Source organism: Gopherus flavomarginatus, chromosome 5 (genome assembly GCF_025201925.1).
Source record: "Gopherus flavomarginatus isolate rGopFla2 chromosome 5, rGopFla2.mat.asm, whole genome shotgun sequence".
NCBI classification, from domain to species: domain Eukaryota; kingdom Metazoa; phylum Chordata; order Testudines; family Testudinidae; genus Gopherus; species Gopherus flavomarginatus.
The window spans coordinates 1,649,474-1,663,807 of record NC_066621.1 but is presented as its reverse complement, the minus strand read 5'-3'; the positions used below and the strand labels follow the sequence as shown (position 1 = coordinate 1,663,807).

General features: G+C 66.2%; 1 protein-coding gene across 1 annotated transcript in view; it reads right to left on the bottom strand.

The window, feature by feature from the left end:
* SRRM2 (serine/arginine repetitive matrix 2) overlaps positions 1–12,036 on the bottom strand; it is a 19,946-nt gene extending 7,910 nt beyond the window's left edge. Inside the window, exons 1-12 of the mRNA XM_050953153.1 lie at positions 11,968–12,036; positions 10,864–11,139; positions 9,083–9,193; positions 8,463–8,636; positions 7,601–7,678; positions 7,319–7,381; positions 7,163–7,195; positions 6,222–6,272; positions 5,797–5,886; positions 5,503–5,689; positions 1,572–5,212; positions 560–1,484 (exon numbers count right to left, since the gene is read on the bottom strand). Of these exons, the coding sequence (XP_050809110.1) occupies positions 560–1,484; positions 1,572–5,212; positions 5,503–5,689; positions 5,797–5,886; positions 6,222–6,272; positions 7,163–7,195; positions 7,319–7,381; positions 7,601–7,678; positions 8,463–8,636; positions 9,083–9,193; positions 10,864–11,102 (5,592 nt within the window). The 5' untranslated portion in view covers positions 11,103–11,139; positions 11,968–12,036. The remainder of the gene's footprint in view (positions 1–559; positions 1,485–1,571; positions 5,213–5,502; positions 5,690–5,796; positions 5,887–6,221; positions 6,273–7,162; positions 7,196–7,318; positions 7,382–7,600; positions 7,679–8,462; positions 8,637–9,082; positions 9,194–10,863; positions 11,140–11,967) is intronic.
* Between the last annotated feature and the right edge of the window lie 2,298 nt (positions 12,037–14,334).

The following is a 14,334-nucleotide window of genomic DNA, read 5'->3' as shown; positions in this document are numbered from 1 at the left end:
CCAGGTCAGGCCCCTTGCTCGCCGGGGAGTCTTGGCTGGACTCTTAGGAGCTGGAGCTGGAGCAGAGGAGAGGAGAGGACGAGGAGGAGGAAGAAACGAGGGACGACGAAGACGAGTATGTGGAGAGCTCCTCTTCTCTTGACGGGGTGCGGGGGGGCACCGCAGCGGCACCGCACTTGGCGCTACCGCCCTGGCTTGTCCTGGCAGGGTTCCCCGGCACCTCCGGGCTGGTCGGCTCCGACTTGACCTTTGGCCCTTCCCTGTTTCCTCCTTGGGGGTCAGCACGAGGAGTGGGGAGCGGGCAGGGGGCTGCAACCTTGTGGGAGGCGAAGAGGAGGAGGAGAAGAGGAAGATGGAGCAATTCTGACTTTTCCTGGCCCTTTTGGCTTGGGGGAAGGCGGCCGGCAGGTGGGGGGCCCCCGGGGCAGCAGGGCAGGATTCAGGTTCCCGCGGGGCGCCGGACCCCCGTCCTCACCACCCCAGGGACCCCTGCAGGCCGGCCGCGGGGAGTGATCTTGGGGGCAGGGGAATGGGCTTCTGGCCTTTGGGAAGGACTCACATCTGGAGCCGGCGGGGAGCGTGACGGCTGCTGCGGATGGGCACCGACACCACGGCGACGTCTTCTCAGCTCTGCCGGTGCTCCTTGTCGGCCGCTCCCACTTTGGGGGTATTTCTCCAGACACCGGTTGGCGAGCTGGACCTCCTCCCGGCTCGTTTTGGCGGTCCGTAGCCTGAGCGGAGTCCTGGCCGGCGAGCCTTCATGACGGCCGTGGTAGGAGAGGCCGGGGTGCGGGAGAACGTCCAGTTTCGGTGGGAGCGGGAGGCGGGGCTGGCGGGAGCCGCTGCGCTGGGGGGAGGACCCCCCGCTCGGCCGGCGGGGCTGCGTGCGGGATCTGCTGCGACGGGGTGAGGATGGCGAACGCTCCCGGCGGCGGGAAGAATCGCGAGGTGGATCTGAGAGCGGCTCCTGCCGGCGACGGATGGATCGGTCTCTCCGCAGGGAGCTTCTGGATTTGCCTCGTCTGGAGATGGACCGGGACCGGGTTCTTCTGGGCGAAGACCCGGATCTTCCTCGCCGCAGGGAAGATCTCCACTTCCCCCTTCTGGAGGGAGAGCTGGATCGGCCACGCCTTGTTGGACCTTTGGGTCTCTCTGGAGACGACCCAGAGCGGCTGCTTCTGGGAGACGCCCCCAGCTTCTCTCGAGGTCTCGGGGATGAACCGGACCTGCCACGCCTTGGAGTGGATCTGGATTTCTCTCGAAGTCTTAGGGACGAGCCGGATATGCTGTACCTTGCAGGAGATCTGGATTTCTCTCTAGATCTCAGAAATGAGCCGGAACTGCCATATCTAGCAGGAGATCGGGATTTCTCTCGAGCCCTGGGAGATGAACCAGACCTGCTGCGCCTCGGGGGCGACCGGGACTTCTCTCGAGGCCTGGGGGGCGATCGGGATTTCTCTCGAGGCCTGGGAGATGAACCAGACCTGCTGCGCCTCGGGGGCGACCGGGACTTCTCTCGGGGCCTGGGGGGGGATCGGGATTTCTCTCGAGGCCTGGGAGATGAACCAGACCTGCTGCGCCTCGGGGGCGATCGGGACTTCTCTCGGGGCCTGGGGGGGGATCGGGATTTCTCTCGAGGCCTGGGAGATGAACCAGACCTGCTGCGCCTCGGGGGCGATCGGGACTTCTCTCGAGGCCTGGGAGATGAACCAGACCTGCTGCGCCTTGGGGGCGATCGGGACTTCTCTCGGGGCCTGGGGGGGGATCGGGATTTCTCTCGAAGCCTGGGAGATGAGCCAGACCTGCTGCGCCTCGGGGGCGATCGGGATTTCTCTCGGGGCCTGGGAGATGAGCCAGACCTGCTGCGCCTTGGGGGCGATCGGGACTTCTCTCGGGGCCTGGGAGGCGATCGGGACTTCTCTCGGGGCCTGGGGGGCGATCGGGACTTCTCTCGGGGCCTGGGGGGCGATCGGGACTTCTCTCGGGGCCTGGGGGGCGATCGGGACTTCTCTCGGGGCCTGGGGGGCGAACCAGACCTGCTGCGTCTCAGAGGCGATTGGGATATTTCTGCCCGTTCTGGAGAAGACTCTGAGCTGCTTGGAGGTGTTCTGGATTTCTCTCTGATGCCAGGGGATGACCCCAATCTGCTCCTTCTTGGGGACGTTCCATATTTGTCTTTTGCCTCAGGAGACACTGGCTTGACCTGACCTGCTAAAATCCTCACTAGCTCTGTAGCTTCTGGACAAACCCCAGGCCTGTTGTGTTTTGAAACTGCTCCAAGTTTGCTTCCTGACCCTGGAGAGGATCCAGATCGGCTGTGTCTTGGGGGCGAACTGGATTTCCCTTTCAACGTCAACAATGATCCGGATCCGCTCAGTGAGGGAGGCGATCTGGATTTTGCTTGCTCTACAGAGGCCCCTCTTATGGATGGTGATGGGGATTTCTTTTTCACTTCTGGAGAGGATCCGGATCGGCTTTGCCATGGCTGGGGAGATCTGGATTTTTCTTTCACCACTGGAGAGGCACCAGGTTTAACACATCTTGGAGGTGATCTGGATTTCTTTTTTGGTTCTGGAGGGGATCCTGGTTGGCTTTGTCTTGGGAGTGAGGAGCTAGATTTATCATTTAGTTCCGGAGAGGATCCAGACCTGCCTATCACAGGCGGCGATCTGGATTTCTTCATCAGTTCTGGAGAGGATCCAGACTGGCTGCATCTTGGAGGTAAACTTGATTTCTCTTCCACCACTGGAGAAGACCCAGCACCACTGTGTCTTGGAGAGGTCTTAGACAGCTTCTTCAGGTCTGGAGAGGATCCAGATCTGTTTCTCACTGCAGGAGATCTGGATTTCCCTTCCACGGCTGGCGAAGATCCAAGCCCACTTTGCCTTGGAGGAGACCTAGACTTCTTCTTCAACCCAGGAGAGGAGTCAGACCGGCTTCTCACAGGAGGTGATACAGATTTCCCTCTCTGTTCTGGAGAGGATCCAGATCTGCTTCTCACTACAGGAGATCTGGATTTCCCTTCCACGGCTGGCAAAGAGCCAAGCCCACTTTGCCTTGCAGGAGACCTAGACTTCTTCTTCAACCCAGGAGAGGAGTCAGACCGGCTTCTCACAGGAGGTGATACGGATTTCCCTCTCTGTTCTGGAGAGGATCCAGATCTGCTTCGTCTCAGTGGTGATCTCGGTTTCTCTCTCACAGCTGGAGATGATCCAGATTTGCTGTGTCTCAGGGGTGATCTAGATTTCTCTCTCACCACTGGAGATGATCCAGATCTGCTTCGTCTCGGGGGTGATCTAGACTTCTCTCGCACCACTGGAGATGATCCAGACCTGCTTCGTCTCGGGGGCGATCTAGATTTCTCTCTCAATGCTGGAGACAACCCAGATCGGCCTCTCACAGGCGGTGATCTGGATTTCTTCTTTGCCACTGAAGAGGACCCAGAACTGCTTCGTCTCGGGGGCGATCTAGATTTCTTCTTCAACACTGGCGAGGAGCTAGACCTGCTTCGTCTCAGGGGCGATCTAGATTTCTTCTTCAGCACTGGCGAGGACCTAGACCTGCTTCGTCTTGGCGATGATCTGGATTTCTTTCTCGCCAGTGGAGAAGATCCAGACCTCCTTCGTCTTGGAGGTGATCTGGATTTTTTCTTCACTTCTGGAGACGATCCAGACCGGCTTCTTCTAGGCGGTGATCTGGATTTCTTTTTGAGTGCCGGAGACAATCCAGACCTCCTCCTCCTCCTCCTCCTGGACGGCGTTCTGGATTTCTTCTTGAGCACTGGAGACGACCCTGACCGGCTCCTCCGAGGGGATGATCTGGATTTCTTTTTTGGCCGAGGGGATGAGCCAGAGCGGCTCCTCCGGGGCGATGATCTGGATTTCTTCTGTAGCCGAGGGGATGATGCGGAGCGGCTGCGTCTTGACACTTTCCTGGATTTCTGCTTCACGTCTGGCGACGAGTCAGACAGGCTCCTTCGCAGGGGCAGCCTGGATTTTTTCCTCCGCTCGGCTGATGACCCAGAGCGGCTCCTCCTGGCTGAAATCAGTGATTTCTCCCGCCTGGGAGAGGACCCTGACCTGCCTCGCCGGGGCGGGGTTCTAGACCGGGACCTGCCTCGCCGGGGCGGGGTTCTAGACCGGGACCTGCCTCGCCGGGGCGGGGTTCTAGACCGGGACCTGCCTCGCCGGGGAGGGGTTCTAGACCGGGACCTGCCTCGCCGGGGAGGGGTTCTAGACCGGGACCTGCCTCGCCGGGGAGGGGTTCTAGACCGGGACCTGCCTCGCCGGGGAGGGGTTCTAGATCGACCCCGCCTTGCCGTGTTCCGGCTCCTAGACCAGCCAGGCCTCTGGGGTGTCCTGGAGCGGGACCACCCTCGCCGTTGAGGGCTGCGAGATCTCCCCCTCCTCTGGGGCGTACGGGATTTGCCCCACCTGGGCGGAGTGCGGGAACGGGACCGTCCCCACCTCTGGGGGCTCCGGGACCTGCCTCTCCACTGGGGGCTCCGGGATCGGGACCGGCCCCGTCTCGGTGGCGTACGGGAACGGGCCCCCCGGCGGGGTGGGGTGCGGGAACGGCCTCCCCGGCGGGGCGGGGTGCGGGAACGCTCCCTGCGGGAAGGGGGCGTCCGGGACCGGGACCTGGCGTCTCTCTTGGAGAGGGAGCGGGTTTTGGCGCTCTTCGCCGGGGTGCCAGAGCGCTCACGCCGGGACGAGGGCTTGGAGGCAACCTTAGCAGGCTGGGAGGGCTCTGGGGAAGAACTGGAGCGTTCCCGGCGCTGGGAGCCCTTCGATTTCTCCTGCCTGCTCGGGGCCGGCTTATCCCGCTCGGGGGAAGAGGAGGACGAGTTTTCGTCGCTCTCAGAGCCCGAGCGGGACGGCCGGGCCTTCCGGGTGGTGGTCGGTGCCGAGGGGGCAGCCGCTTGGGACGGGCTCTTGGGGCGATCAGTCACTGGCTTTTTGGGAGGCGGGGAGGAGGATCGGGGGGACTTGGTCTCCTTGGAGGGTGGGCGCTTGTGGCCGGACGAGGCCCTCTCTCGGGCCGGCTCGGGGGATGGGGAGCGGCGTTGAGGGCGGGGCTCACGCTCCGAGGACGGGGCGGGGGTGGATTTGCGCTCTGGCTGCCAGGGGCGATCCTTGTCCTTTAGTTTCCCCTCGGAGACGGGCGACGGGGAGGAGGAACGCTGGCGGGGGGAGTGCCGAGACGACCGCTTCTGGAGGCGGGAGAGAGAGCTGCTACTGCATGGACTTCAACCCACACCCCCAGCTCCCCTGCTCTGACCCACTAGCCCCCACTCCCCTCCCAGAGCTAGGAGAGAACCGAGGAGTCCTGCTCCCAGCCCCCACTGCTCTAACCCACTAGACCCCACTCCGTTTCCAGAACCAGAATAGAACCCAGGAGTCCTGGCTCCCAGCCCCCCCTGGTCTCACCCACTAGACCACACTCCCCTCCCAGAGCTGGGACAGAACCCAGGAGTCCGGGACCCTAGCCCCCACCATTCACCTCTCGCTTATCTCGACTCTCCCGGGGGCTGCTGCTCTGCGCGCGCCGGCTGACCTCGGGGGATGCTGAGCGATCTCTCTTGGGGGCATCCTTTGAGGCGCCCTCGGGGTCAGCTCTCCTCCGTGGCGGCGCTGGGGGGGTCACGCTGGGCAGGGAGGCCCGCTTCTGAGTGGTGACGCTCCGGGACCTGGGAGGCGGGGGGGGGGGGGGGCACAAAAGAGAAGGCTAAGAGGTCACGGAGAGCAGCAGGACTCTGCGCCCCCACCCCCACCCCACTCCAGCGGGGAGGCCTACCTGCTCCGCGAGCTGTCCGAGGAGGAGGAAGAGTCTGGGGAGGACGAGCGACCTCTTCGGCCCTTCTGGGACGCTGACTCGCTGGTGGATCTGAGAGCACGCGGGTGGTTAGGGGGTGGGCAGTGTGGGGGGGAAGGGGCTGGCAGCGTGGGGGGGGCAGAGGCTGGAGGGGGAAATCAGGAATCCTGGCCGGCGGAGGGGGTAGGGCAGCGTGTGTGTGTGGGGGGGGAATCTTGGAAGTGGCGGGTGGGCGTGCAAGGAGGCGTAAATCGGGCCGTGTGGGAGCGCAGGGTGAGGAGGGGGCTGACTGCTGCGTGGGCAGAAGAGGGTCTGGCCACAGCATAGGGGGGCACAGGCCGGGGAGGTGCAGGAGGGGGCTGGCAGCAGCGGTTGGTGTGGGGGGGTCGCACACGCTGGGCTCTTACCTCTTCCTCTTCTTCTCCTTGGCTTTGTGTTTGCTCTTCGGACTGGGAGACCTGAGGGGAGGAACAGGGACCATTGGGAAACGTGAGAGCCCCCCGCGCCCCAAAAGCCCCGCACCCCAACAGCATTCCCTGCTGGGCGAGGCCGGAGGAGCCGGGAGCTCCCCCCACAGCCAGCGCCCCCCCTACACACACAGCGCCCCCTGCTGGGACAGGCTGGGGCTGGAGGAGCTGGGAGCTCCCCCCCCACAGCCAGCGCCCCCCTACACACACAGCGCCCCTTGCTGGGACAGGCCAGGGCCGGAGGAGCCAGGAGCTCCCTCCCACAGCCAGCACCCCCCCTACACACACAGCGCCCCCTACTGGGACAGGCCAGGGCTGGAGGAGCCGGGAGTTCCCCCCACAGCCAGCAGCACCCCCCGCCCCACAGCACCCCCTGCTGGGCGAGGCCGGAGGAGCCGGGAGCTCCCCCCACAGCCAGCGCCCCCCCTACACACACAGCGCCCCCTGCTGGGACAGGCTGGGGCTGGAGGAGCCGGGAGCTTGCCCCCACAGCCAGCGCCCCCCCTACACACACAGCGCCCCCTGCTGGGACAGGCCAGGGCTGGAGGAGCCGGGAGTTCCCCCCACAGCCAGCAGCACCCCCCGCCCCACAGCACCCCCTGCTGGGCGAGGCCGGAGGAGCCAGGAGCTCCCCCCACAGCCAGCGCCCCCCCTACACACACAGCGCCCCCTGCTGGGACAGGCTGGGGCTGGAGGAGCCGGGAGCTTCCCCCCACAGCCAGCACCCCCCCTACACACACAGCGCCCCCTGCTGGGACAGGCCAGGGCTGGAGGAGCCGGGAGCTCCCCCCACAGCCAGCAGCAGCCCCCCCCACAGCACCCCCTGCTGGAGGAGGCCGGGGCTGCCCATTTCACTACCAAAAGCCAGCGCAGTCTCTCACCTGTGTTTCCTCTTCTTCGAGTCTGACTCGGACCTGGACAGAGAACACAGAATCTGGAGTCAGAAGAGCCCCGTTACCCCACTGCGTGCCAATCCCCCCCCCCAACTAACAGACCCTGGGGCCCATTCCCACCCCCAGAGCCAGCCAGTCCCTTACCTGTGTTTCTTCTTCTTAGAGCTCTTTTTCCTCTCTCTTCGAGAAGGGGATCTGCTCTCTGACCTGCGGGGAACACGGCTTGAGTCAAATGCAGCTGGAGAGAATTGGAGACACCCAGGAGTCCTGGCTCCCAGCCCCTCTTGCTCTACCCACCAGCCCCACTCCCCTCCCAGAGCCAGGAGAGATCCCAGGAGTCCTGGCTCCCAGCCCCTCTGCTCTAACCCACTAGGCCCCACTCCCCTGCCAGAGCTGTGAAAAGAACCCAGGCGTCCTGGTACTCACCTGCCTCTGTCTTTCTTCTTTTTCTTTTTCTTCTGCTTGGGGGATGGAGAGCGGGAGCTGCTGGACTCATGGACCAGGCTGGGGACAGACAGAGCAGGCGGGAAGGGGTTAATCCCCCCTGGTCCTGGTCCAGTCCCACCCTCACCCCCAGCTGAGCCCCTGGTGCCAGGGCAACCGGCCTGGAGCTTGTGCCCCGTGGGCAGGGCTGCACCTCAAGCCAGACGGGGGGATAACGACCTCCCACCCCAGCACTGTACACAGCCAGCCCTCTGCCAGCACTGTGCCGCCCCCACCCCCGAACTGCCCCAGCAGGGGGCAGCACTGTGCCCCCACAACTCCGATCCGCCCCAGCAGAGGGCAGCACTATACCCCCCCACAACCCTCATCTGCCCCAGCAGGGGGCAGCACTATTCCCCCACAACCCCGATCCGCCCCAGCAGGGGGCAGCACTCTGCCCCCCACAACCCCCATCTGCCCCTGCAGGGGGCAGCACCACACACAGCCTACCCCCGCAGCACTGTGCCCCCCTCACTCCGATCTGCTCCAGCAGGGGGCAGCACTGTTCCACCACAACCCCCATCTGCCCCAGCAGGGGGCAGCACTATGCCTCCCCCATCCCCGATCCACCCCAGCAGGGGGCAGCACTATGCCTCCCCCAACCCCGATCCACCCCAGGAGGGGGCAGCACTATGCCCCCCACAACGCCCATCTGCCCCAGCGGGGGCAGCACCACACATAGCCTGCCCCCACCAGCACCGTGTCCCCCCACCCCCATCTGCTCCAGCAGGGGGCAGCACTGTGCCCCCCACAACCCGGATCTGCCCCAGCAGGGGGCAGGGCTCCCCCCACACCTCGCCAGTACCTGTACTGCTTCTGCTGCTCCTGTTGCTTGGCTGCCGCAGCCGCCGCCTCCTTAGCCCTGCGGTTGGGGTCGAACGAACTCCCGTCGACATAATTCTCGCTGATGCCAAAAGCCGCCCGCAGCCGCTCGTTCTTCTTTTCGTTGGCCTCAGCCAGCTGGTGGGTCTCTGTGACCCTGGGGAGGGGGAGAGGGGGGTAAGGGGCCCAACAGACTGCAGGACTGGGGCACCGGCAGAGCTGGGGGGTGGGGGGAGCCCAGGGCCGGGCTAGTAGGGGGCTGCGGGTCAGGAGGGGCATCGGCAGGGCTGGGGGGGACAGGGGCTGCGGGTCGGGAGTGAGGGGCACCAACAGAGCTGGGAGGGGGCTGGGCTGGCAGGGGCTGCAGGTCGGAAGTGAGAGGCACTGGCAGGGCCGGGGGGGGCAGGGGATCGGGAGTAAGGGGCACCGACAGGGCTGGGGGTCGGGAGTGAGGGGCATCAGCCGGGCCTGGGGGCAGCTGCTGACACGCGTCAGGCCCGTGCCACGGGAGGTGAAGGGGGAGCCTGTCTCTAGTGCCTGCCCGGTGAAGCTGGCAGTGCCAGGGGCCGCGCCCCCCGCAGCAGCCCCCCTCAGGGTACTTACGCTGGCTTCTGCTCGGGCTGCTGCTCCCCCTCCTTGCCCAGCGCCACGTCCTTCTCCAGGAGCATGAGCCGGAAGGTCGCCACCTTCTCCTGGATCTCGCCCTCGGCGTAGCTGGGGAGAGGAGCCAGGCGGGTTGGGGGGCGCAGGGGGAGACGGGGGGTCCCTGGACTCTGGCTGGGACAGTGACCGGCTCTCCCCCCTCCAGCAGCCCCCAAAGCAAGTCAGGGGAAATGTGACACACACGCCCCCCCCCACGGTCTCAGCACCTCCCGGCAGACAGGCAGCGGTGCTGCACCAGCTGCTACCCATCAGCCCGGGGGCAGAGACGGGGCAGTGTCCCCTCCCCACACAAGGGCTTGACTGGGGCTCTCCTGCCCCCAGGGAGAAACAGGCGCTGTGCCCACCCCATGGGACCCACGGCACATGTCCCCTCCCCCAGGTATCCCTCTACCACATCAGTGGGCTTGCTCCATGGCAGAGCACAGCCCCCTTTGCCTGCCCCATCCCAGAGATGGACTGGGGCATCTTAGCTAAGGCCACCCCCACAGCGCGAGGTATCCGCCCCCCACATCCCATCCCCACCCTGTGTGGCCCCCAACAACCCCCGCGACCCATCCCCACCCCGTGTGTGCGCCCCCTGACGCCCACTGCCTCCCACCCCCGATGTGCTCCCCTTGTCCCATTCCCGAGGTGTGTCCCCCAACAACCCCTGCGACCCATCCCCACCCCGTGTGTGTGCCCCCTGACGCCCACTGCCTCCCACCCCCGATGTGCTCCCCTTGTCCCATTCCTGATGTGTGCCCCCCAACAAACCCCGTGTCCTATCCCCACCCCTGGTGTGCCCCCTGACGCCCACTGCTTTCCACCCTCAATGTGCTCCCCTTGTCCCACTCCCGATGTGTGCTCCCCAACAACCCCTGTGTCCCATCCCCACCCCGTGTGTGTGCCTCCTGACGTCCACTGCCTCCCACCCCCGATTTGCTCCCCTTGTCCCATTCCTGATGTGTGCCCCCCAACAAACCCCGTTTCCTATCCCCACTGCTGGTGTGCCCCCTGACGCCCACTGCCTCCCACCCTCAATGTGCTCCCCTTGTCCCACTCCCGATGTGTGCCCCCCAACAACCCCCACGACCCATCCCCACCCCATGTGTGTGCCCCCGACGTTCACTGTCTCCCACCCGCGATCTGCTCCCCTTGTCCCACTCCCGATGTGTGCCCCCCAACAAACCCTGTATCCCATCCCCACCCCCGGTGTGCCCCCCATGTCCCACCCCCAATGTGGGCCCACAACAAGCCCCGCATCCTATTCCTACCCGATGTGTGCTCCTTGATGCCCACTGCCTCCCAACAAAATGTGCCCCCCATGCCCCACCTCCAATGTGCCCCTCACAACTCCCACATCCTATCCCCACCCCACGATATGTGCCTCCAACAACCTCCACACTCCCAGTGTGGCCCCCACAGCTCCTGCCTCCCACGTGCCCCGCTCAGCCCCCGCCTCCCAACCCTACTGTGTATCCCCCACACATACCCCACCTCCCATGCTGATGTATGCCCCCCAGCCCGATGTGTGCCCCCCCACCCCCCATCCACACCCCAATGTGTGCCCCTCACACCCACTGCCTCCCACCCCCGGTGTGCCCCCCAACAACCTCTGTCTCCCATTCCCACCCCGATGTGCCCCCTGCCACCCCCATTTGTCCCATCCCCACCCTCAATGTGTCCCCACCATGGATGCCCCCCCAACATGTGCCACAGTGCAGGCCCCCCCGCACACGTACCCCTGTTCCTCCATGAGCTCGGCCAGCTCCAGGCATTTCAGCTCCACCTTCCGCTTGCGCTCATGGTCCAGGATCTCCTGGTTGGGCTTCTTCACCAGAGACGACTCCAGCTTCCTGAGCTCCTCCTCCGACTTGTAGTCGGTTCGCTCCTTCTTGTGCCGCACGGCCGAGAGATTGCGCTGGACGTAGCCGTTGGTGCCGCTGCCCCGGGGAGTGGGGAGCCCTATCCCATTGTACATGGCGCCGCCAGCCTAGCACCGCCCGGGCCTGCAACACCTGCGGGGAGCCACGCGGCGTCAGACCCCACTGCCCTCCCAGAGAGCCCAGGCCTCCTGACTCCTAGCCCCTGGCAAGGGTGCTCCCCCCCGTACAAACCACACGCAAAACCCAGCCCCAACACACGGCTACATCCAAATCAGCATGTCAACGAGGGCAGGATCCGGGGAGGGGTGGGGGGCATGCAGGGGGAAGGGATGTGGCCTAGACGATGCTCTGCGGCCGGGGGAGGCTGGGGGGAGTAGAGGAAGGAATTATGGAGCAGAGAGAAGGGGGGGATAATGGCAGGGAGAAAATCTGCATTTTGAGGGTCACCTCCAGGTGAGGGGCTGGGGCTACTGCACTGCCCCCACCCACTCCCTCTCCTCATCCCCCCACAACCCCTCCACCACCCCCTCCCCCAGCACAACCCCATCTCTGCCCCCCACTCCCTCCCTTTCCCCCACAACCCCTCCTTTGCCCCCTCCCCACTCCCTGCCCCCACCCTTTACCTATCCCCTCCCTTTCCCCTCTGCCCACTCCCTGCCCCCACCTTCTACCCACCCCCTCCCCTTCCTCCTCTTCCCACTCCCTGCCCCCACCTTCTACCCACCCCCTCCCCCTCTTCCCACCCCCTCCCCATCACCTACCCCCTCCCCTTCCCCTTCTCACCACTCCCACCCCCACCCTCACCTCACCACCTCCCCTTCCCCTTCTCACCACTCCCACCCCCACCCTCACCTCACCACCTCCCCTTCCCCCTCTCCCCGCCCCCAGCACAACCCCATCTCTGCCCCCCACTGCCTCCCTTCCCCCACAGCCCCTCCTCCGGCCCCCCCCGCTCCCCACCTCCGGCCCCTGCCCGCGGCCCCGCGCCGCGTCTGCGCCACTCACGGAGCCAGGCCGCTCGCTCGCTCCGCGCCGCCGCCTCGGCCTGAGCCTGACTCCGAGCCAGCAGCTGCCCCCACCCCCTCCAGCACCGCCCGCCGCGGGGCACCACGGGAAATGGAGTCCGCCGGGCCGCGACGCGCCACGCGGAGCCACGGGAGCTCCAGGCGCGCGGGACTACAGCTCCCGGCCTGCCCCGCGCGCGCCGCGCCTGAAGCCGCCATTTTGTGCGCTCTACCGTTAGGCCGCGGAGCACGCTGGGATCTGCAGTCCGGCTGAGCCTGGGAAGCCCTGCCAGGTAACCGAGGGTCGGGGTATGGCGAGACTACAGCTCCCATGAGGGACCTCGGCAGCCGCACAGCCCATTGGGATGCCCATTACGGGGCTCAGGGCAAAGGGCGGCTGGGCCTGTCGGGACTCTAGTTCCCATGAGGCGCCGCGGCAGCCGCACAGCCCGCTGGGTAACAATCGTCCCACTGCATAAGGAGTAAGACAGGTGACGTTGAAAATACCGCTCCCGGCATGCCTCGCGCCGAAAGCCGCCATTTTATTCCCTCTACAGAGGGGCCGCGGGGCATGCCGGGAGATGTAGTCCGGCCAGGCGGGACGGCCGCTCCCATGGGGCCTCGCGGCGGCTGGGACATTCCCCGGCCGGCCGCGGGGGGGGCGGGGGTCGGGCCCGTCAGGACCCTGCCCGGCGCCATTTTCATCTCTGGGGACTGGCCGGTTCCGTGCCCTGCTCCTGCCACAGCGGGGTTACCATAGAGACCCACACACGCCGGTCCGTCACCGTAGGGACCCACACACGCCGGTCCGTCACCGTAGAGACCGCGCACACGCCGGTCCGTCACCGTAGGGACCCACACACGCCGGTCCGTCACCGTAGAGACCGCGCACACGCCGGTCCGTCACCGTAGGGACCGCGCACACGCCGGTCCGTCACCGTAGGGACCGCGCACACGCCGGTCCGTCACCGTAGAGACCCGCACACGCCGGTCCGTCACCGTAGAGACCACACACGCCGGTCCGTCACCGTAGAGACCCACACACGCCGGTCCGTCACCGTAGGGACCGCGCACACGCCGGTCCGTCACCGTAGGGACCCACACACGCCGGTCCGTCACCGTAGAGACCGCGCACACGCCGGTCCGTCACCGTAGGGACCCACACACGCCGGTCCGTCACCGTAGGGACCGCGCACACGCCGGTCCGTCACCGTAGAGACCGGCACACGCCGGTCCGTCACCGTAGGGACCCACACACACGCCGGTCCGTCACCGTAGGGACCCACACACGCCGGTCCGTCACCGTAGAGACCGCGCACACGCCGGTCCGTCACCGTAGGGACCCACACACGCCGGTCCGTCACCGTAGAGACCGCGCACACGCCGGTCCGTCACCGTAGGGACCCACACACACGCCGGTCCGTCACCGTAGAGACCCACACACGCCGGTCCGTCACCGTAGGGACCCGCACACACGCCGGTCCGTCACCGTAGAGACCCACACACGCCGGTCCGTCACCGTAGAGACCGCACACACGCCGGTCCGTCACCGTAGAGACCCGCGACCCGCACACACGCCGGTCCGTCACCGTAGGGACCCGCACACGCCGGTCCGTCACCGTAGAGACCGCGCACACGCCGGTCCGTCACCGTAGGGACCCACACACACGCCGGTCCGTCACCGTAGAGACCGCGCACACGCCGGTCCGTCACCGTAGGGACCCGCACACACGCCGGTCAGTCACCGTAGAGACCCACACACGCCGGTCCGTCACCGTAGGGACCCGCACACACGCCGGTCCGTCACCGTAGGGACCCGCACACACGCCGGTCCGTCACCGTAGGGACCCACACACGCCGGTCCGTCACCGTAGGGACCGCACACACGCCGGTCCGTCACCGTAGAGACCCACACACGCCGGTCCGTCACCGTAGGGACCCGCACACACGCCGGTCCGTCACCGTAGGGACCCGCACACACGGCGGTCCGTCACCGTAGAGACCCACACACGCCGGTCCGTCACCGTAGAGACCGCACACACGCCGGTCCGTCACCGTAGAGACCCGCACACACGCCGGTCCGTCACCGTAGGGACCCGCACACACGCCGGTCCGTCACCGTAGAGACCCGCACACACGCCGGTCCGTCACCGTAGAGACCCACACACGCCGGTCCGTCACCGTAGGGACCCGCACACACGCCGGTCCGTCACCGTAGAGACCCGCACACACGCCGGTCCGTCACCGTAGGGACCCGCACACGCCGGTCCGTCACCGTAGAGACCCGCACACGCCGGTCCGTCACCGTAGGGGACCCGCACAC